The 23,092-nt window shown below is 35.3% G+C and overlaps 2 protein-coding genes across 4 annotated transcripts in view; one reads left to right on the plus strand and one right to left on the minus strand.

Annotated features, from left to right (window-relative positions):
- Window positions 1-23,092, minus strand: part of LOC134843863 (diphosphoinositol polyphosphate phosphohydrolase 1-like) — a 296,926-nt gene that overhangs the window by 106,673 nt on the left and 167,161 nt on the right. The window lies entirely within an intron of this gene.
- Window positions 1,462-23,092, plus strand: part of LOC134843877 (ralA-binding protein 1-like) — a 37,169-nt gene continuing 15,538 nt past the window's right edge. For all 3 annotated transcript variants that reach the window (XM_063860194.1, XM_063860192.1, XM_063860193.1), the window contains exons 1-3: window positions 1,462-1,743; window positions 1,811-1,929; window positions 2,069-2,392. In XM_063860194.1, coding sequence (XP_063716264.1) covers window positions 1,523-1,743; window positions 1,811-1,929; window positions 2,069-2,392 — 664 coding nt within the window. In that variant the 5' untranslated portion in view covers window positions 1,462-1,522. The remainder of the gene's footprint in view (window positions 1,744-1,810; window positions 1,930-2,068; window positions 2,393-23,092) is intronic.

Here is a 23,092-nt window from a genome sequence, read left to right on the forward strand (position 1 = left end):
AAGTTCCAGTCCCGAAACCCTTCCGGATTCTTGAATCCAGTGAATCAAGCTCCTCAAGTTCAATTTCACACCAATCCGGAAGGCTGGTCCTCACCCTTCACCGTTGTTGGCAACGGCCTTGCAACTATTGTAGCAGTACAATAGTTGCAACTTGGAACGTTCTCTGCTATTCTGTAGTTCGTTGTCGTTTTCCAATCTCGATTTTCGTACTGTTCGCAAGCGCAGATAAAAGTTGTTCTGTTTTTTACTCGCTTTTTTGTTAAAATGGCCGTTTCAGCATTTCTCAGAAACGTGACGTCATCATTCGAATTTTTGAAAATTTAAAATACTAGAATATTCTAGCCCTCACCGTTTGGCTAAACGTTCCAATAACGTCGCTAATCCTTCGAAATCATCAACTCGGAAGGCTTACTGCTCAAAATTCGAATCCTGCATAAATTGCATTTTAGCCATTCTGGTCGAATGTCACACAGAGCTGATCACAATCTCCTCCCAAGCCTTCAGCTGTTCATAGGATCGCATCCACTCCCTTTGCTCTTGCAATCTCTTCGCCTGATTTGGCAAGCTCTTCACCTCACCTTCGACTCCCGGTTCAAACAGAAGGAATTGTGAAGACTCAGGCTTACATTCTTCGCCAGGTCTTCCTCCAGTATTGACTCCCTCGCTCTAGTGTTGTCTCTGGATACTCTACCCACTCTTTTCCACCCCGTCGTGATCGCATTTCGATGGGTCAGCAGAGGTATAGACAAAGAAGAGGCCGCATATCAAAATAGGAGAAATTGTCTGGATTCTTCAAGATATGACGCCACGAGGACAATGGCCAATTGGACGGATCACAGGAAACAAACAAACCGATGATGACCAGATCCGCGTTTACTTCGTCAAAATAGCAGACAAAATTGCGTCAATACCAGCCATTAGACTAGCACCTGTTAGTCCGGATTATTGCAATCAAACAGCAAACGAAGATTCACGACAATGAGAGCCTCACCCCCAAAGCAGCCTTGCGCCGACAACCATAGCCCATCCCTTTTTTCCTTATTTGTTTTGCAACTGCAAAATGAGGCCGAGTGTTATATGCCAATTTGACAATCGACAGCCATCTTAGATTACTTCAACTTTTCACATGCAATCAGGAAAACTCCGGGAAAGAAATTGAAAACCAAAACTCAGCAAATACAAAATTGAAAAAAAATGCAAAACTGAATTACCAAACACGTGCAACCAACTAATTTATAATCAAATCAAAGTTCAAAGCAAGAAAGACTCAAGTACATCGTGTAAATTAGAAACGTTTACATTTTCGTTTTCTATAACTTCTTTTGTTTTCTTGTCTGAAAAGCAGCCAATGCCAGCAGATTTTTTGCCTGTACTCATTAGTTTTTCAGCTAAGTGTCAATTCCACAGCTCTTGAAAAATTTATAAACGAGGAATTTAAAAACGAACAGTTTGAAGTATTTACATTGCAACGGTTTTTAATTTTCAGTTTGTTAATGTAAAAGTTGGTAATGAGGCATCAGGCATGCTTGAAGATAGTGATTCTGATGAAAGAGAAGGCTTTTTCTCAAATGAGTTGTCCGATCAGTCAAGCAGTACGAGAAGTCCGCCAACTCTTGGTATACTGAAAACGAAAAATAATATATCAAAATCTCTGCCGTATCCTAGCTTAGGCACATCTTTTGTGCCTGGCTCTGTTAACCAAATAGCAACTGAATCTACTGATGAAGATGGGCTCGATGAAAAGTAAGGAATGATTGAAGTCATTTGTTATGATTAGAATTTTTTAAATAGTGTGATTTTCAATGTTTAGAGCGAAAGCATTGAAAAAGAAAAACAAGCTCTTTAGAAACTTTTCCAAACATGGAACTAAAGAAACCAAGAAGAAGGAGAAACTGTTTCACAAAAGAAAAAGTTCGAAGAATGATGAAGGTACGAAAATCATCTCATTTGTATGAGTTTAGCATGACATGCATCCGGCTGTTGAGCTCCATGAAAAATATAGCTTCAACTGATGGAACTTCAAGTGCTGATTCAAAATTTTGATTCATAGCATTCGGTTGTTTCTCAGGATCGCTGATTGGTGTATTTGGATTTTCTCTATCCCTTGTCACGGATAAAACGCGGCTGAGTGACGGTATTGCCTTACCCCAGATTGTGCGTGATTGCATAGATGCAGTGGAACGAAATGGACTGGACATGCCAGGAATCTACAAGAACGAAGTTCCTAAGAACAAAGTTGATATTCTCAAAGATCAGTATGACCACTTCAGAGTCAAGCCAGGATCACTTGTCACGGTCAAAGATATCCACGAGGTGGCAAATCTATTGAAGTGTTTTTTATTTGACTTGCCGGATCCTATTTTCACTTCAACAGTTTCAAGTGTCGAAACAGGTTGGTAGTTTGATTTTTTTTTCCAAATGCTATTTCTCAAAAGTTTCGTTCTTAAACCACTTTAGCCCAGCCCAATTGTTGTGATAAAGTTATGAATTAGAGTTTCAGATACATTGGTATATCAGGGTAGCCGTGATTGCCCATTGTTGTTGTTGTGGCCTCTTCTCCTGTAAAGGCAGCGGGGTTTGTTTGATTGTAGCTTCGTCTCGTTCATAATCCAATGTCGTTGCCCCCCGATGGGATATTTGGGCATATCACATATGAGGGTTACTTGAACGTCATTTTGACACTGGGACTTCATCTAAATGTGTCTCTCATTTTGTTGTGCTGTTGTGAGGTCAGCATCCTCCGGCATGCTATTTTTTTAGAAGGTTTAGCTCTCCCGCGCCACTGTGCTATGTGAGCTGAAGCGGGCCAGTCTAGTAACTGAGGACATCTGAATCTGTCGGTCTGCCTGAAAGGTTAAGTAGGTGATTGACAACATTGGAGCCATTACAGATTCCACAGACATTAATGATTTTATAGTCTAATCTACTTCAGTAATTTTTAAACAGGGGAGAGTATCTTGATCGGAACTGAGCATGTTTGCACCTGGCGTCGCGATCTAACCTGTGTACACCATGAAGCTATCCATTTCAATCAAGAAGCTGTTCTTTTCGACTGGTCACACCGTGAAGCTATCCATCTCCCCTATCCATAGAATTAACAGTAAATCAAGCCAAACCAACGATGCATTAAGTCAGAGATTTTGTAATGCTGATTATGAAGCCATTAAGGAATTTTTCTAAGGTAATCCCTTTAAAGCCGTATGCTACACCAACATAAATAAAATGAGTGATGAAATGTACAAGTACCTAGCAGCTAGCCTACCGAAAGTATTGATAAAAGAAGGTTAACCAAGTACGCTCTTAAACGAATAAGTTGATATGTTGAATGAAACTTTCTGTTCAGTTTTCTCTTCAAGTTTCGTTCAGCATAGAAGATTTTATTATCAGAAAACCGAGTTTGACAAGAACACTATTCTAAGCATTTTGAGCTCACTGAATGTCAAAAAAGCATAAGGCCCAAATGATATACCACCAGGTTGAAATATAAAACATCCAGAAATATATACCATCTTGTGCATTCAATGTTGAAGAATATTAAGCGACTACGCAAAACCCCTGATGTTTGGAAAATAGCAGCAATCAGTCAGAAAGAAGGATGGTAGAAAAATACAGGTCCCCTTAAATATAGATTCTGAAATTTTAGAGAAATGCATATACATAACACTTTTTAATCCCTTCTGCAGAACTTTAACAAAAAGTAATCATAATTTCGTTAAAAGACAATCGATCTCTTAAAACCAATGTATTTACGTTCGTGAAACGAATTTTCGAAGCAATAGATAATGAGCCAATTTTAGAATCATTGAGTTTTTAACTGATTTTTTCAGCGTGTTTTATACTGTCTTTTGTACCGCTTTTGTTACGTGTCTTCATAAACGATTTATCTGGTGTCTACTTTTTTTCAAAACCCTACATCTTTGCCGACAGTTTGAAAATTTTAGCTATTCGAATAAGTTAATGGCAAGTACAGGATGATCTTAATGCAATAGAAAGATGAAGGTCATCTAATAAAATGGAATTAGTACTTGATAAATGTTCTGGCGTAAAACTCAGAGGACAAAATGCGAACTTCAAATTCATCGGGGAAAACTTAAGACAATCTTAAATTTTGAAAGACCTAAGCATACTTGTATCTGTGGATCTAACTTGGTGCATTCACAGTTTAAAAAATGACGAGGAAGAGGAACAAAGTTTTGCATCCTCTTAAGAGTTATGATTCGGTAAACGTCATGACAGTCGTAAAGCAAGTTCAGTTTATGTCCTTGATTTTTGCTATAATCGTGCATGGTTTCACCTGTGCAGCATCAACTGTTGTTGTTGTTATAGCTACATCGATCTCAGCTTCGAGCTTCTGATTGAATTAGAGAGTTTGTTTATGTTTGAGAGATAGAGAGAGAGACACAGAGTTAGGGAAATTTCGTTCCTGTCTGGTCATGTTGGTTTCGTATCGTTCAAGTTATCACTGCAGCTCCACCAGGGTCTCTAGCGGCAAAACCGACGTAGAAGGGGAACCAGGTTTTCTAGTGACAGTGTCTCTGCGCTGGTGTCGGCACCTTCCCTCTGTATAGCACACTCAAGATGGAGGTTTCGGTGTGGTATTGAAACCCGTTCTAGGGGCCAAGTTTTTCGGCGTGCGGAGAACCGAGTGAAACACCATGCCCGGTTCAATCGGGCAGTTTTTAGTTAGTGGGTAGGACCGAGAAAATTTCCCGTTACGTGGGGTTATGCGATAAGCTGCAGATGTTTGGCAGCTTCCCTGGGATTCTCCCATAATCTCTCGATGATAAATGAAGTTGGATGTACCCGGCAGTTAAACAGATGCTCGGTGGCGTGTGGTCCTATGTAGCAACTTAGGCAGACATCGGGTATATTGTTGTTAAGTCTGTGGTTGTTGCTGGTGAGGTGAGTTGAGTATCCGGATCGCAGCTGTGACAGTGTGCATCGAGTTTTGCGGTCAAGTTTGCTTTCATTTGGGGATGAAGTTGGACGTATTATACCAAGTAGCTTAGACTTATCATTAAGAAAGTTTTTTACTTCTTTTGTGTGAAGGTTTTTGATCCCGTTAAAATATTCAAGCTTTGGGATGTTGTCCCGGTTTTCGTTTAGCAAATGTTCAATGTCAGGTTTGAACTTACGTTCGAGGGTTGTTCTAATGTTCCGATTAAAAACTTTGTAGTTAACAGTGTGGTGGTCAGAAACTGTTTAGAAAACTTTTCCTTGTGTTTTTAATCGGTAGAATTTTAGTTATATCATGCAAATGTGTTATGTCACTCATTCTTAGGCATCCCGTAGTTGTTCTTAAGGCGTTGTTTTGCTTTATTTGTAAACGTTGACAGTTGGTGTAGCTAAGTGTGGGGATCCAAATTGGAGCTGCGTTGTTCAGAACACTCCTTCTTACGACCTTGTAAATTACGCTGAGTGTATTTTGGCTCAACCCAAATAGTGCCGGTAAGTTTTTTGAGTATATTATTCCTTTTTTGTAGTTTCTCACAGGTCTTAGTGCAGTGTTCTATCCTATCGAGAACTCAATGACTTTTCACCCTGACAAGTCTAAAACGATGTTATTCGGAAAAACTGACGACACATATCAACTCACAATTGGAAATCATCAGATATCGACCGTCTCCTGCATCAAAGACATTGGTGTATGGGTGGCCGATGACCTGTCGTGGAGACCGCATATTGAAAAAAGTTATCTTCAGCCAACAGGAGTTTGTTCATGTTGAAAAAAAAACATCCCAATTACCTGCCCTACCACTACCAAACTCCAACTGTATAAGTCATGTGTTCTCTCAGTTATTCTTTATGCTTCTCAAACCTGGTTCCCAGACCTTACCAGTATCCGCAAGCTAGAAGCGCTACAATGTAGAGCGCTCAGATGGAGTACACGCAACTACACAGCTCCTTACAACATTCTACTCCGTGTGACAAATATGTTGCCTATTTCTCTCATCCACCAACTCAATGATCTCACCTTTTTCAACAAACTTCTCAACGACAAATTAGATTTTGATTTGTTCCACTTTGTCTCTTATGCACCGGAAATGACCGGCCACCGATCCTCCGATACAGTTATGTTTGAGATCCGACGCAATGGGAAACGACGAGCTGGGGAGTCCTTCTTTAATCGTGTGGTGAAACTTGCGAATCATTTTCTCGCCCATCCTAGTCTTGGAATCGACATTTATGATAGTCCCGCTACCTTCAGGAGAAACATTAAAACATTTCTATTCAATATCACAGCGAATGAATACTCAATGCAAAACTCGTGCTCTTGGTTTATTAAATGTAATTGTTCTACTTGTACGTCTTGATTTTGTTATTACATTTCTTTATACCTTCATGGAAGGAATTTAAGTCTTTCTGTTATTGTTGTTGTTGTTGTTCGTTAAAATTCAATTGGTTGTCCAACGTTACTCCTAGAGTTTTGGGATCGCGAGTAGTGGGCAGGTTAATTCCGTCAACCATTAGTTTTGATTCTAAATTAAAGTCATTTGAGAAGTAGATGTTGGAGGTGATCAGGGGGGGGGGGAGAGGTGGCGGACCTCCATGTATTAAGATAGGGAATAGAGCATCCGGTCCGCCAGCTATGTATTACGATTGGGTATAGAGTCTACAATGTATTAAGATAGGGAATACCGATGGTAAGGTTTCAGTGTGATGGTAAGAGAAAGAAAAACGTAATTTTTTTGGTTTTTGAATGGAAAATTCTAATTTTTTCGCAAAAATTTCGGCGCCCGTTACCTAATTGTTAAATATCAAAGTTTAATTACGAGTAGGTTGTGTAATGAAGGGCTTTCAATTAGTTTTTTGATATATGGTAAGTCGATGGTAAGAGTTTTTTGGGTAAGAACTTGGAATTTTTGTGAAAATTTTTTCGAAAAAATTCAAAACATGATAAGATTTTGTTTAACTTGATCTAATAAAAATTTATTCGATACTTTTACTTTCTACCTATCTGAATCTATTCTGAACCTACAGAGACTTCGAAAAAAGTCAAGTTTTCTGAGAAAAAAGTTTAAATTACAAAGAAAGTATATAAATCACTGCATTGTATAACAAGTTTACCGCAACATTTTACATTTTAACATCATAAACCCAATATAATACAACATCATGAATAAGTTTACTTGACCAGATCAGTTCTTATAAGTTCAGTGGTTTTGTATGAATTCCATCATCTTGTACTTGTCTTTTTGGATAAAAATAGCTTAGTCCTTTCTTTGTCTGTTCATATGTGGCCACCATATGATTTATAGTTCTGAATCCTCTGTTAGTAGATGTAAGATTAATTGCTTCATTAAATTGCTTCATTAACCGCTTCATTAATTGCTTCATTAACCGTCCACATTAAAACAGTCAATTTTCTTCTGTTTTCCAGATGTAAAAAAAAGCTCTCAATTTTACATTCTGGCCTTGATTCTTGATAGAAAGACATGACCATATTCTCAAAGTTGCGAGTTCGATTATGTCTAGCCTTGAATTTCTGCATATCAGTGTCAAACTCCCATCTCGTATACAGTCCTGTTGGCATATCTTGACACATTGAATAGGGGTAAAGCTGGCTCGCATCAATTCCAACGATTGACTTACAAATATTTGATGAATCTCTGATAAAGGTTTCATCTACAACAGCTTTTCGAGTGAACACAATCGAAGGCCCACCGGTCATGTCTTCTCGTATTTTTTCACACAAATCTTTATCACTTTCGCAAAATGGATAAAACTTGTAATTTGTAGATTTGTGTAGACATATGTTTGCTAGATTTGGAAGTGTACATCCAAGTTTCAACATGTCTATCCCTTTGTTATGATAAAACTCAATCATTTTTTGCATTGCTTCCAGGGTTGGAACTACATCTTTGTTGTTGTACCACTGCAAAAAGTCTTTGAACACAGTCATTCCGTTTTTCTGCCAAGTTTGTTGTAAGTAACTGTAATTATCTAGACCAGATGCGGGTACAGTGTTGATTTGAAGCTTTTTCAGTGCTTGCTGTTCATCAAGTCCACTCTTCCTCAGTTTTTCATAATCAGTAAAGTCTTTGTCTAGTGGATTGTTGTTTCTAAGTTTACTGAAAAATGCTTCATATGGGGGCAGTCCTGGAAAATCAAGTTTGTCAGGGTTGTCAAACCACTCATAAGGAAAGAATCCTTTTGTTTCACTAGCTTTATAAGCTTTGAGAAATGAGTCCAGAGTTGTTGCTCTACCCAGAAATTTCATAATGTCAAGAAATTGTACATCTCCAAACTTGAAAGATATAAAATCATTTGCTTTTTTGATTACGGATGTTTCTTGCTGTTTATCGCGAATCAAATAAGGGATTAAGTAGGACTTGATCAAATTTAAGTCATATCTACCACTGTTAAATCCAAAAACAGGTAAAGTATATATATATCTCTCCAGATGTTGTTTCAAATCGATGAGTTGATTTTTCTGAATTCGCAAGAATTGTGTTGACATATCTGCTTCTTCCGAATCTTCAATACATTCATCTTCGTACTCAAACTTGTTACTTGAAAAATTCTGGCCTCGCTCATTCAATTGATCAAAGATTTTTTTCATTCTTTCATTGACAGCAACTCCAATATCTTGGAAATTTGTTCTCATCTCCAGCTTACTTTTCTCAACCAACAGCTCGAGGTTGGATACAAAATCAATAATCAAGTTCTGTGGATCCTTGTTGTACAAAAAGATGGGTTCATCAATCAGATTTGATGATATAGAGACTGAAATGGGGACATGTTTTCCAATCCATGTAGTAGTTTTTGTTTCTTTTAGCTCTTCTGTAGGAACACAAATCGACTCAAAATCGAAAATTGCTAGGTTTTTGAGGAGTTTTTTATCATCGGAAACTGGAAGATTGAATCCTTCTAGCTTTTCAAACAGGGTTTCGCGAAGCTCATATACGTTCTTTGGGTAAATATGTTTCACACGATCCTTACATCTCAGAAGATGTTTGTTGAGAAACTCGGATCTTTTGAAGAAACTATCACAACTAGGGCACCGGAAACACTTAAAGAAGCTATCTATATCATTTGCATGAATGATATGATTGTTGAATCTCAGTAATTTGACTGTTTTTTCAAATCTAAAAATACTTCTTCGTGCTAGTTCTCCCACATATTCTCCCTCTTGAATATCAAAATCGTAAATAAAGATGTTGCGTCCAATTATTTCCTCAACAACAGGTAAGTCTTCAACGGAAACTCCACGAAAATTCTTAGGATCATAACCAGATTTTGTTATGAATTCTGTAAAATATCTGGAGGTGTGAGTGTCGAGATCATTGTGTCCGTTCATGTACATGGCCAATGCGCGGAATAGACACAAATGATCTTTGTAAGGTTCCTTGTCCTTGTTAGATAAAAGACAGTTAACAGAATGGTTTTTCAGTAGAGGTTCGGGTAAGACAGAATCTGGACATCCCATTGGGATGTTTTTCAGCAAAGCAGCAAAAATTGTAACGTTAGTAATCAACTTGAATCGCCACTTTGTGTTCTGGCGTTCTTGTGTACATTGTTCCACAATATCAAATTTTTCTACTTTTCCTTGGATTGTTATCAAATCCGCTTTCGTACAAAGTAAGTGGGATTTTTCAAACAGAGTATTGTTTTCATGGGCGTAGAAATATCGATATTCACCAGTCTCAATATTTCGAAGAACAAAACCCAGAGCAATGTTGATTTTGGCTGCAGAATTGAGCTTGTTGAAGACTTCTTCAAGTTTCTCGTTAATGATTTTAGTATCTAACTTGGACATTTGGAAGTTAAATACCTTGTGTCTCCCATTTTCCATCTCCGTATCCACTAGAAAATGTTGACATGCACCAAGTTCCTCCTTCAATTTTTCACCATCTTCCCCCTCATCCTCCACAATCTTGTTCAAGTCGGCTACCGTAGCACTAGGTTTCCGTTGTTTCGCTCCATGTTCCTTTCTCCGATGTTGCTGGAGAGAGTAGTAACTCGGGAACTCTTGTTCACAAGAAGAACAAACCGTCGATTGCTTCGAACTTGGTTGAGCATGCTTCTTAGCCATATGATAGTTCATTTCTTGTTGATTGTAAGTGGAATACTTACATTCAGGACAAGAAACAAATCCTTTAGCACATCTTTTTCGATGTCTCGCATTATCAGCTCTCCTGTATTCCTGACCACATTCCTCACATTTTACTTTCTCGTTTCGGTTAAGGGCAGGCATTATCTAAAAAATTTGGGACTTTTGAAATGTTCCAAAATTAAAAACTTGAAGTACCAATTGAATGAAAATACTTACTTTTCGTGAAGTAACGAAATGTAAAATTTGAAGTAAAATTCAGTTGACTGTTTCTGATTGGCAAACAAAATGAATGATTTAACCCAATAAAATAAGTGTATTTATACTAACAGTGACGCCTACGCAATTATCTTTTTATGGTAATGACGTCATTCTTTGAATAGAAGTGACGTCACCGCCTACGCAATTTTCCTTTTATGGTAATGACGTCATTCTATATTTAGAAGTGACGTCACCACCCACGCAATGTTCCTTTTATGATAATGACGTTATTCTAGAAATAGAAATGACGTCAACACCCACACAATTTTCCTATTATGGTAATGACGTCATTCCTTTGAAAGTTCTAGAATTTTCCAGAAAAATTTTCAACCAATCAGAACTAAGCTGTTTCTAGTCATAACTTTGGATCCAAAATATTCATTTTTGAAGAATGTCAATCAAAAAGCATTTGAACTTCCTCGAATTACTCTACAGGAAAAAAGAAAATATTCCGTTTGATTTCCTTATTGATGAAATAGATGTAGATTCTTACTTTTTTCACAATTTTTTGGACGTTTATGTTGTCCAAAATAGAGTTCTCCGGCTAAGTAAAGGTCTCTTTAGAGAAACTTACTCAATCAAAGAGTTTACTTTTGATTCACATATTGCGTATCAAAGCTATAAACTTACAGCTGAGTTACACTTGACTAGAAAAGAAATTTTATTTATTTTAGAAAATTTGAAATTGATTAAAAAAATCGTACGATAATATTTCAAAGACTCTTTTTATTCCATATCCAACTCCCAAATTTGTTAAAACTCCCCAGCAAAGTGCTTTATTCCTCCATTTTTTTAAGGACTTTCAAAGTTCAAAATCTTGCATGATCAGGTTTGGTATCAGATTTCCAGAGATTTGCTTTGAAAAATTCATCAACTTTGAGTTATCATCTCAAATCTACATCAAAATTAAAGAACTTGAATATCTGCTGAAAAATCAGCAATTTCTCATCGATTATATACAAAAAATTCAGTTAACTTGATGAGAAGACTAGCAGAGATGCTACTTTTATTAATTTTTCTTCTTTTGTTACTTATATCGGCAATATTTCTTATTTTTACAGCAAACAACTTTTGGTCATATATTTTTGCGATTGCTTTTGTGTATATTTTTACTTATTTGGAAGACTTAATTCCTTGAAAGGTTCCTCTGATTGGATACAACAACTTGAACAAAAATGAACATTTTTGTGATTGGAAACGACAATGTGTAACTTTGTTTCCAATTGGACACGAGTTTTCTATAAGAATTCCATAAAAGGAAACTAAAATCTAATTGGACACGACTACAATCCAAATAAGGAAAATTCATTCTCATTGGTTAAACCCACACATTCCAGTTGAAGGTACCCCTCTCTCTTAACTAAAAATCATTTTATTTTCAACTTAACTACCGTCAACTACCTCCTCTCTCAGCTCTAAATACAATCATTTCAACTTAACCACAGTCAACTTTTACCCTCTCAACTTTAAATCTTGTTTTTAATCCCTTTTTCATCTTATTGCTCAAAATGATCTTCTCAGTACAAAACAACAACCTTATTTTCTCGGTGGAATTTTTGGCTGATTTAGTACAAATCCAAGTGCGAGAAACAGTTTGTGGAGTTTTTCTGGCACGAATGGACATCCCAATCCAAGTCTGGCATATGGTGGAAGTGATGCGAAGGGATTTCAACGAACATCATATAACGCAAGTACCTCCTACAGAGAATCAACTTGGAGAAATGCAAATGATGGAGGAAGTGGCTGAGCATGTGGGAATGAACTACCCCGAAATTCCTGACTCTAGATATGTGGCTCAACCATTCGACGATTTCCTCTTTCCTTGGGAAGAGGGATCTGTGGACAACCCAATTACCATCGAAGAGGATGAGGGGTTCTCTGAGCCAAGAACTCCAGTCAGCGAACCACCAAGACAACCACCAGTGATGAAGGCAAGACCAGCTTTGCGCTCCATTGAGAACTTGGAAAACTTTGAGAACTCAGCTGCTCGACAGCTCTTTGATTTGTAAATGAATTGGCTACTGTCTTGTGCTTTGTAATTTAATTTCTTTGTATCTAGTAAAATTATTTTCAAGAGATAAGAACTAAGAGATCATAGAACAAAGAGATCATAGAAAAGTTTATTAAGAAATTTCAATGGTAAAATTTTGTTAAAAATTAAACTAATTATGCAATTTTTGCAAGCATGTTAAAAACTTTACATTAATTTTTGCACCATGCAAAACTTTTCATAATTTTTTTACACACTTGTTAAAAAAATCAAAGAAAATCTCGCAAATTAAGAAAAATTTCATTAAATATTTTCGCATTTTAAAGAAAACTGAAAGAAAATTTTCTTGCACTGTTAATAATTAAATAAAATGAAAATCTTTGTTTTGATTTTGATCATAAAAAAATCTCTTTTTTGCATGTAGATTGATCAAAAAAATTGGAAAAACAATGTATTAAGATAGGGAATAGTACTCAAAGTCAGCAATTATGAAAAATTTTTAGCATTAATTTAACAAGTTTTTTACAAAAAATTTTTGCAATTTTTGCAAATGAATAAGAAAAAATAAGTTAGATTTTTGCATTTGTTTTCAAAAAAATCACTAAAAAACTTGCATCTAACACAAAATTTTGTTGAAAATGTTTGCACACTTGTTGAAAAAATCAAAACAATTTTTGCATCTTGTAAAAAAGTTTAATTAAATTTTTGCAAACGTGTTGAAAAAATCAAACCAAAATTTGCATCTTGTAAAAAAGTTTAATTAAATTTTTGCAAACGTGTTGAAAAAATCGAACCAAAATTTGCATCTCTCGAAAAAACTCTTGATTTAAATATAAGCAATTTTGACAATATTTTTATTAACAAATATTCAATTATTAATAGAAAAATTGATACGTTCACTATTTACAGTACCAAAACCATCAATAAAACAATCAACAATTTTCAACAAGTCAGTCTCATACTTTGAGTTTTGAACTTTTCGAATCCTTTCCAAAAAAGCTGATCCAAGAGTCTGAGTGGACGCAATCTTCTGAGCAGAACTGAGATAATGTCTTTTGAATTTTTTTCGCAGCAGTCGTTTCTTTGCAACACTGGGTAATTTTTCCGGTATTCTACATTTCAAGTTGTGTTTGACTGCACGATTCAATTGATTGAAAACTTCACCTCTTGATGAAATAATATTGAAATAAAATCTGTGTTTGTATAAAGTATGTATACAGTCAACAATTTGATAAGTGAAATGATATTTATCTAATCTTTGCAAAATCTGATCGAGTGATGATCCGATTAATACTAAGTGAAATTTGCAATTTTCCACTGGGCAGAATGATGAATGGTTAGATACACAGTAGTCTTGGGTGACAATAAATTTTTCATAAAAGTTTTCTGAGACAGAGATAAAAAGAGATTTTGCATTGTAGTCCGAATAAAAAGTGGGATATGCTTGACACATAGCAGATGCCATCACCGATTACTTGTTGAAAATGATTTTTATCTATATTGAATTGCTTATATAGTAGTTACATCACCTACGCAATGTCCATATTTGGATCATCACCTACTCAGTATTCCATATAAGGTAAAAAATACCTTATATGGATTGTACAGTGAGTCATCTAGATTTCCTAATTTCTATAAATTTACAAATATCATTATTTTGAAATATCTACTACTGATCAGTTGGTTCTGAATCTTAAATCAAAAATGTATTCACGAAAAGATATCCTTCCCAACTATATTGAATTTGCTAAGAACCAAAAAAGGATTGGGAGATTTTCTTGGTCCCAAAAACCCTACAACGGAAAAATTTACTTTGAACCTTGCTTCCAATTGCTAAAGAAAAATGAATCTGGACAATTCGAAAAAACCCAGCAAGTCTATCTTGGTGAAAAAGAAAGGGAAAGGATATCAGCAATACGGAATACTGTTATTCACGATGCTGAAAACCTTGGACTCGTTCCTGTATTGGAACCCTATTCTGACAAAGACTCAACCATGGAGCAGGAACTTGCGAACTGTCATGCGGTGTATGACGTAGCAACATACAAGAAGAGAAGGGTGTGTGTCACAATCAAGAAGTACAGTGTGAACAAGCCACCCTACATTCAGATTCGACTCTTCACTGCAAAGGAGAACGAAGTCTTGAAGCAAGTTGCTTATGTCAACTATACTTTGAACTAATTCAAAGAACTTGCCCAAGTCTTGGGAGATTTTATGTTTGTTGAGAACTGTAATGTTCAATAATTTTGTTGTTGAGTGATGTTATTATAGTAATGTAATTCAAATATTCATCTTCTTGAATCATTTTTTAAAACTTCTTTGAGCTGAGCAGTATGAGTTGGAACATTGGTTTTTCTAGAAATCTTGTTTTAAAGCTTCAAAATAAATTGGGAATTTTTCATATCGTCTTACAAGAAAAGTCCCAGAAATTGTCACTAACAGTTTTGGAATCTCAAAATTTACCAAAATTGCAAGATTTGGATACAGAATCACAAATTTCCCAATTTGAGTGGACTTTGCATAATGGAAGACGAAAAATTTTTCTAAGTTATCGTTCAGATATTAAAAAAATAGATATTATAGAGTATCGTAGAAAAGGAAACACTTGGAAGAACAATCAGAATTTTCAGTTGGAAAAAAAAGAGTATGATAGTTTGGTTGATTTTATCCCCTCAGTTTTGTCTTATGTAGAAACATTCAAAAAAACTTGTATCATTATTGACGAATGCACTGTAGAAAATGAACGTTCAGAAATTGAATGAAGTTCTCAGAAATTTTGATTTGATAAAGCATGACTTTTCATCAAATACAAAAAGAAAAAATTACTTTCTTTGTACCTGTATTGTTTTGGACCCAAACATAAATTTGAAAGAAATGGACCAAAAATTTCCTTTTGGGGGTTTAATTGGATACGGAAATTCTTGTATGGATTACTTTTTTGCAAATTCAAAAATTTTCAGACTTCATGCAATTTTACATGATGCAGCTGGATCTGTGAATTCTACTACTTATAAGGGACCTGGTTATTGTTATGTTTTACCTAGATTTCCAAGTTCTTGTTTTCTTGGTCACGTGACTGGATTAATCTTCTGTTTATATGTTAAAATTTTTGCTTCATCAGTATATGCATTGTTCGATTGTTAGTAATTCTAACAAAAATTTTCAGCGAAAACAGTAAGCATCATGAGTCTAGTTGTTTTGGATATTGAGTGTATTGAAAACAAAATAGTTAAAGAGTTAGGAGTTTATCAAAATGGACAAACTGTGGGATATTCCTTTCTTCCTCCCAAAAAATTCAAAGCTACATCTCAGTCTGCTTGGTGTACGAAGCATCTTCATGGAATCAATTGGAACAGTGGCCATGAAAAATATACTGAGCTTAAAAAAATATCGAAAAAACTAAAAGCTCCAGAAACGGAGTTTTTTGCAAAAGGTTATGAAAAATGTAAAATTCTGTCAGAAATTTTGGAAACAAAGGTTACAAACTTGGATGACTACGCATGTCCAAAAGTTCAGAATTTGATTTTCAAAGATGAAGAATATGATTGGAGGTGTAGCAACTACCCATTTCGTCATGCAAATACTCTTCACTGTGCAGAAAGAAAAGCATTTGCATACGGAACATGGACTCGATGTTTTTTTAATAAATTGTAAGTTACCTTAATAATTTTGTATTATCGTGTTTTTGAAATTTAAATGTTAGTCATTATCAATTTTTTCATTCCAGAGTTGAGATGGGTGATGAATGTGACAAGCAATTAAATTTAGGAAATTTTGTTTTTGATGAGGAGAATCATGAACGAAAATCTTGGAAGTTTTTTGGACGTACGTGTAATAGATCTCTTTTAGTGTTTATGTGCCAATTTTTTGTCATAGTTTTAATACTAGCATGTGCAATCGTTCGAATAATGTTATCCACTACATGTGAAGAAACAACTGTTTGGGTAGCAATTTTATCAAGTACAGTCGGTTATATTTTACCTTCTCCAAAACTATGAATAAAATAATTTCTACCAAAGAACGAGTTTTTATTTCGCTAGTTGGACCGAGTGGATCTGGAAAATCACATCTTATTTTTGAGTGGTTAAAAATTGGTACATTTCAACCAAAGTTTGACAAAATTTTTTATTTTTATCAATAAATGAAAACCTTCCCAATAATGGAACAAAATACCTGTTAATATTTGATGACTCTTGTGAAGAAATTTCAAATTCTAAGCAGTTTGTAAAAGTTGCTACTGCTGGAAGACACAGGGGACTGAATACAATATATATTAAGCATAACTTGTTTCATCAAAGCAAATTGGGAAGAGATGTTGAGTTACAAAATACACATATAGTCCTTTTCAAGTCACCGAGAGATGTTTTACAAATCAATACATTAAGTCAACAACTATGTCTAGGATCACAATTGAAAGAGTGGTATCAAGATGCAACATCTACACCTTATGGCCATTTACTCATTGATTTAACTCCAAAAACAGTTGATTCGCTAAGATATTGCACAAACAGTGGTTCAGTTCCATCAAAATTTTATCTACCAGCAGGAACAGAAACTAAGTTTTTGGACGATTGGCATACAATACGTCTCTATACTCCCAATATTTCAAACATTTTCCCAAAAACTTCAAAAACAATTCATCCTCCATTGTCCAAAAAATTTCATTCAATTCCTCAACGAATGTCTAGTAAACTTACTACGAGGCGAGCTACAGGATCTTCGAAAAGTAGACGTAGTAAAATATCGACGAGAAATATCAGAACTCACACGAAGAAGAACTTCACTGCATAAAAGGAGAACTATTTTGAGCTCACCAAAAGGCTTACAATTAATATCTGTTATCACTCCTTTTGTCATTAAACGATTGACGTAGTATGGATCAGTTTGTTCTAATTCCTTACTCAATTTATCAATCACAAAGCACACTTCCGAAAAAACCAAAATTGGAACAAAAGCAAGAAAAAGAGGAGATTGTACCAAAAAATTTTGATTCTATTTACAGTGCTGTAAATGCAAAGTTGAAAACGAGTAACAATAAACACCTTATTGATTTAATTTTGAACTCTCCTAGAATTAGACTAAGTCAGTCAGAAAATATCATATTAGATAATCGAGACACAAAAGAATCAATTGTAGACTTTGTGTGTGCACTAAAACGAAAAAATACCGACTTTCCCGATATTTACTTTACCATTTTGGAAGCAACTCAAATTCTACCTAAACTTGTTGCCAACAAGAATGCCAAAGCGAAAGACAGAGGAACTTGGATCCCTTTCAAAATCTGAAAAGGTAAGTCTGAACAGATTGTATTCTAGGGATAGAGCTGCGTACGGTTCTGTGCGAAACTTGAGTAAAGCAAGCGGATTGTCAAAAAAGAAAGTAGAACAGTTTTTACAAACCAAGACATCGTATACAAAATTTGGTCCCCCAATCAGACCTTTTCGAAGGCTTCAAGCATTTTCAAAATATATAAATGAAATTTGGTGTATGGATTTGGCATTTGTGGACAAACTAGCTCGTCAAAACAAGGGAGTCAAATATTTATTGGTTGCTGTTGATGTTTTTTCGCGATTTGTCAGAGTTCAAACAATGAAAACTAAATATGCCAAAGACACTTTGCAAGCTTTCAAAAAAATGATTTCTCGAAAAAACACTCCTGAAAAGCTTTGGGTTGATAAAGGAACGGAATATGGAGGAATTTTCAAAAAATTTTGCAAGGAAAAAAGCATTGAAGTTTACTCAACCATGAGTGAAACAAAAGCTGCATTTGCAGAGAGAGCCATTCAATCATTAAAACACATTATTTACCGCTACATAGAAGATCATGGTGAAAAATTCATTAACAAGTTGCCGCAATTTGTGTCTACAATGAATTGTCGCATCAATAGATCTGTTGGGAAATCACCTAGAGATGTCAAGAATACTGATTTCCTCTCAATTTTGTACAATAAACCTCTAACAAGGTATAAGAAACTAAAATTCGAAGTTGGAGACAGAGTGAGAATTTCAAAGAATGATATTCCGTTCCGAAAAGGATATAAACCACAATTTACAGATGGAATTTTTGAAATTTCGGCAGTCTCTATAAAAAATCCTCCAACATACATCATCAAAGATCTCGAAAAAAGAGGAAATTCTTGGAAAATTTTATGAAAAAGAGCTTAGAAAATGTTCTGATTAAAGGTAAATCATTTTTAAACTAAATTTTTACCGATCAGTTGTCATGGATTCTTTCACTATTGAGTTGGTTTCCAACGCTTCTTTTAATTGTTATCCGAATAATAGTCTTAGTTCTTTTACAAATTTTCTACCTGAACAAATACATTTGAAAGGAGAATGGGAGGTTGCTATTTCAGAAATATCATACCCTTCTTTGTACCAAAATGTTACAGAGGGAAAGTTTACATTCGTAGATGGAAGAGAAAGTTCTGAGGAGAAAAGAAAGATTGTACCGATGAACATTGAACCAGGATTGTATCCAAGTATTGTTGATATAGTTGTAGCCATGAACAACAAAATTCGAGAACGTCTAGGAGCTCAAGTTTTTGAATATAACGGAATCTATGTATCAGTAGATAAAATTACACAAAAAGTTGCTGTTCATTTACCTGAGAGTCAATCAGTGTTTATAATTCAGAGTGCTGATTTGAGCCACTTTTTTGGTTGTGATTTAGAACAAAATCAAACAGGGGTTATAATGAAAGGAAAAGGTCCACATTATCCTCAGTATTCTTACGACATTATAAGAATACATTCCCTAATGATATACAGTGATATTATAGAATATAACATAGTTGGTGATACAAAAACTCCCTTATTGCGTTGTATTCCATTTATCTCCAAAGTGAAGAGTGGAGATATAATTTCTACAGGACAGTACATGAATTATCAATCCTTTACAAATTTACAGTTTAAAAAGCTGTTGAAAAATTCTTTCCATAGTATCAAGATAGAACTAAGAGATAGTACAGGCGAAAAAATTCCTTTTGTGTCCGTAGGAATCACTCGAGTTGTTCTCTTGCTCCGCAAGATTTCGAATAATCATTTTTGATTTAAACTTCATACGAAATGGTTGCTCAAAAATCAGCTGATTTCCCTATTTTTCGAGGACATGCAAGACAGCGTGGAAGAGGTTTTGGAGCTCTTGCGCAAACTCTTGGGAGAACTGCAATCCCCTTTATTAAAAAATATATAGTCCCAGCTGCAAAAAGAATTGGGGCAGATTTGTTTGAAATCGCTGCTCCAGAGATTGGGGAAGTTGTTAGTGGACGTAAAAAACTCAAAACATTTGCAAAAGATGTGGGAACAAAAACAGTTCGGAAACAATTGGGAGGTGGAAAAAAGAAATCTAAGCGTAAAACAGCTAGAACCAGATCCAGTTCTCGAAAAGGCAGATCGAAAAACAGTCGCTCTCGCAAAGACATTTTTGACAATATAAAATGAGTGTAAACCAAAGCCATTTTCGGTACGGGGCTTTTACAAATTCTTCATTGGAGATTTTTGATAAAGTCCCAGTTTTGGAAACAATTATGTCATCTTACACACAAGAAGTATTCCCCAGTACTTCTCTGGATGAAAGCAGTATTGAGTTTGAATTTGAAACGGATCGTAACCTCTACTTGGATATGCGTGATACCCATCTTAGCTTAAAGCTTCAACTATTTAAAGGAAGATTGTTTGATGCTTTCAAAAAAGAAAAAGCAGAACATAAAGCAAAATCGGAGGAAGATTCAGATGAGGAACCACAAACTTACTTAACTTATGTAAACAATCTACTACATTCTCTATTCTCCAACTGTGAAGTTTATTTCAACAATACAATGGTTTACAATGCCAATGGATTATATCCTCATAAGGCACAGATATCGAACGAATTCAACTCGTCAGCAGTGAGTAATAAAGGAATTCTTGCTTGTCATGGATACAGTTTTGAAGAAAATCCTGATGCATTTGATATGTATCCATTCACTGATAGAGCAAATTCCTTGGGAACAGGGATAACTTTTTCACTCTATGGAAGGCTCGCCATTGATTTGTTTACTTGCGAAAAACTGTTGCTACCAAACACCAAAGTTCGAATTAAACTTATTCGAGCTAGACCTAATTTTTACATGTTATCTGATAATCCAAATGTCAGTCTGAAAATAGTTGATTGTTCATTGTTTACTAGAAGAATTTTAGTTGCTGAACCTAATCATCAATACTTGCAATGGAATCTGGAAAGAGAACCTGCTCAATACAATTACATGGAAACTATAGCAAGAACCTTTATCATTCCATCTCGTCAAAACCAGTTTATTCAGGAAAATGTTTTCAATAATGCCCCAATTAGAAGGATAGCTGTTGCAATGAATACAAATTCGGCTGTTGCGGGATCTTTTCATGAAAATCCTTTCAATTATCAACAATTTCATTTGAGAGAGCCTTGAATTATTCGGGGTGGAAGAGCAATTATTTCATTAGATACAACTTCTCCTTGTCGACCCTATGTTACAACAATGAAAGCAATGCAGTTTAACGAAGATTTTCCAGCTCTTCCTATGGAAGATTTTCAAAATCACTATATTCTAGTTTTCGACTTGACTTCACTACAGGATGCCGCTGAACACTTGCATTATCCAGAACTTAGTGGAGAAAGCTTGAGATTAGAAATGTTTTTTCAGTTTCCCTTGGAGCAAGTAACGGAAGTGATAGTCTTGGGAGAAAGACTATCAAATGTTCAAATTGACAAATTCGGAACAGTCGCTAAAAATGTTTAGTTTTTTTGAGTTTTCAGGTTCCTATAAAAATATTGTAGCTTTTTTGGGACTTTTCATTGTGATTATCTCTGTACTATATATTTTGTTTTTCTTCAGGCCTAAATCTCCAGAAATAGCAGCTAATGAATGCTGTTTAATTGAAAACCCAAGACATTTCTTCAACCTAGACTGTGAATCAGTGTTCAACAAATTTTGTCCAGTTCACAAGTTTTGTGTATGGGACTTTGTTGATTCAGTACCTAAATGCGAGTAAGTCAATAACTTTAGGATTTTCCATCCTAAATTACAATATCATACTTTCTATTTCTTTGTTTTAGATGTAAATCAGCTAACATTTGCGAAAATAGATAATTTTTCACTTCTGCAAATTATTGAAAGAATTCCTGAACTCAGGTTCAAGTACATGGGATCTTACCCCTCTGATAAAGTACCTCAACTAACAAAATACTCTTTTGCAATTGTTAACTCAGCTCCAAGCAATGATAGAGGGGAGCACTGGATCATGATGGCTCGATTGGATAAAACTTACTATTTTGCTGATTCTTTGGGTCGGAAAAGAACAACTTATTCCTTTCTAACAAAAAAGTATCGGCGAATGGTTCCTCGAAAGCTACAAAAAACTGATAATTTGTGTGGATTTTACGCAATTTATTCAGCATTTCTTCTTTTTAAATTCTACCAGACAAACTTGAATAATATTCATGATGTGCATGTTTTGAATTTTATAAGTAATTTTATGTAAATTTGTAGTTTTTTCATTTGTAAGTGTAAATTATGGCAGTAAGTTTACTATACGATGCAGTGATTTATATAATTTCTTTGTAATTTAAACTTTTTTTTTTCTCAAAAAACTTTATTTTTTTCGAAGTCTCTGTAGGTTCAGAATAGATTCAGATAGGTAGAAAGTAAAAGTATCGAATAAATTTTTATTAGATCAAGTTAAACAAAATCTTATCATGTTTTGAATTTTTTCGAAAAAATTTTCACAAAAATTCCAAGTTCTTACCCAAAAAACTCTTACCATCGACTTACCATATATCAAAAAACTAATTGAAAGCCCTTCATTACACAACCTACTCGTAATTAAACTTTGATATTTAACAATTAGGTAACGGGCGCCGAAATTTTTGCGAAAAAATTAGAATTTTCCATTCAAAAACCAAAAAAATTACGTTTTTCTTTCTCTTACCATCACACTGAAACCTTACCATCGGTATTCCCAATCTTAATACATTGTAGACTCTATACCCAATCTTAATACATAGCTGGCGGACCGGATGCTCTATTCCTTATCTTAATACATGGAGGTCCGCCACCTCCCCCCCCCCCCCCCCCCCCCCTGATCACCTCCAACATCTACTACTCATTTGTTCATGTTGAAAAAATTGATGTTGTGGACTTATCTTTTGATAATGAAAGATTTCTGCCTGTTGGTCAGGTGTTTAGGCTGTCAAGGTAAGGATTCATGTTCTCTGCTTAAGTTTCAATATTGGGCTCTGGTGTTGTGAGAGTTATGTCATCTGCATAAGTAGTCACTTTGATGTTATCACTCTCTGGTAGAGGCATTTTTTGACATATAGAGATTAAATAGGACGGGAGGTAGCACACAACCTTGTAGAATACCTTGTTTCACCTTCCTGCGTTTGGGTTTAGTGTATGTGAATTCTACATACGTATGTCTACCTCGTGTATGTCTACCAAATCCATCTTTTGGTGTTTTTAGAAAGATGCGAGCTGGCGATGTTGTTGAGCAGATGGTGATGGTCAATAGTATCAAAGGCTGCAGTCAAGTCGAGGGCGACCATTAATATTCTTTGACGCGGTTTGGCCTGGTTCAAACCAGCTTTTGTGTAAAATGAGATAAAATTAAGGGCAGTAGTTGTCGATCTTTTTTCTAAACCCGTGTTCCTAAAAATTTACATATAAATTGAATTCGGGAAAAAGAAAACGCTCTGAATTTTGTCACTGGAAAGAGCAGTGCAATTGGTCGGTAGTTAGCTTGTTCGGAGTCTTTACTGAGCTTAGCCA

Source organism: Symsagittifera roscoffensis, chromosome 4 (assembly GCF_963678635.1).
Source record: "Symsagittifera roscoffensis chromosome 4, txSymRosc1.1, whole genome shotgun sequence".
Classification (NCBI taxonomy): Eukaryota; Metazoa; Xenacoelomorpha; order Acoela; family Convolutidae; genus Symsagittifera; species Symsagittifera roscoffensis.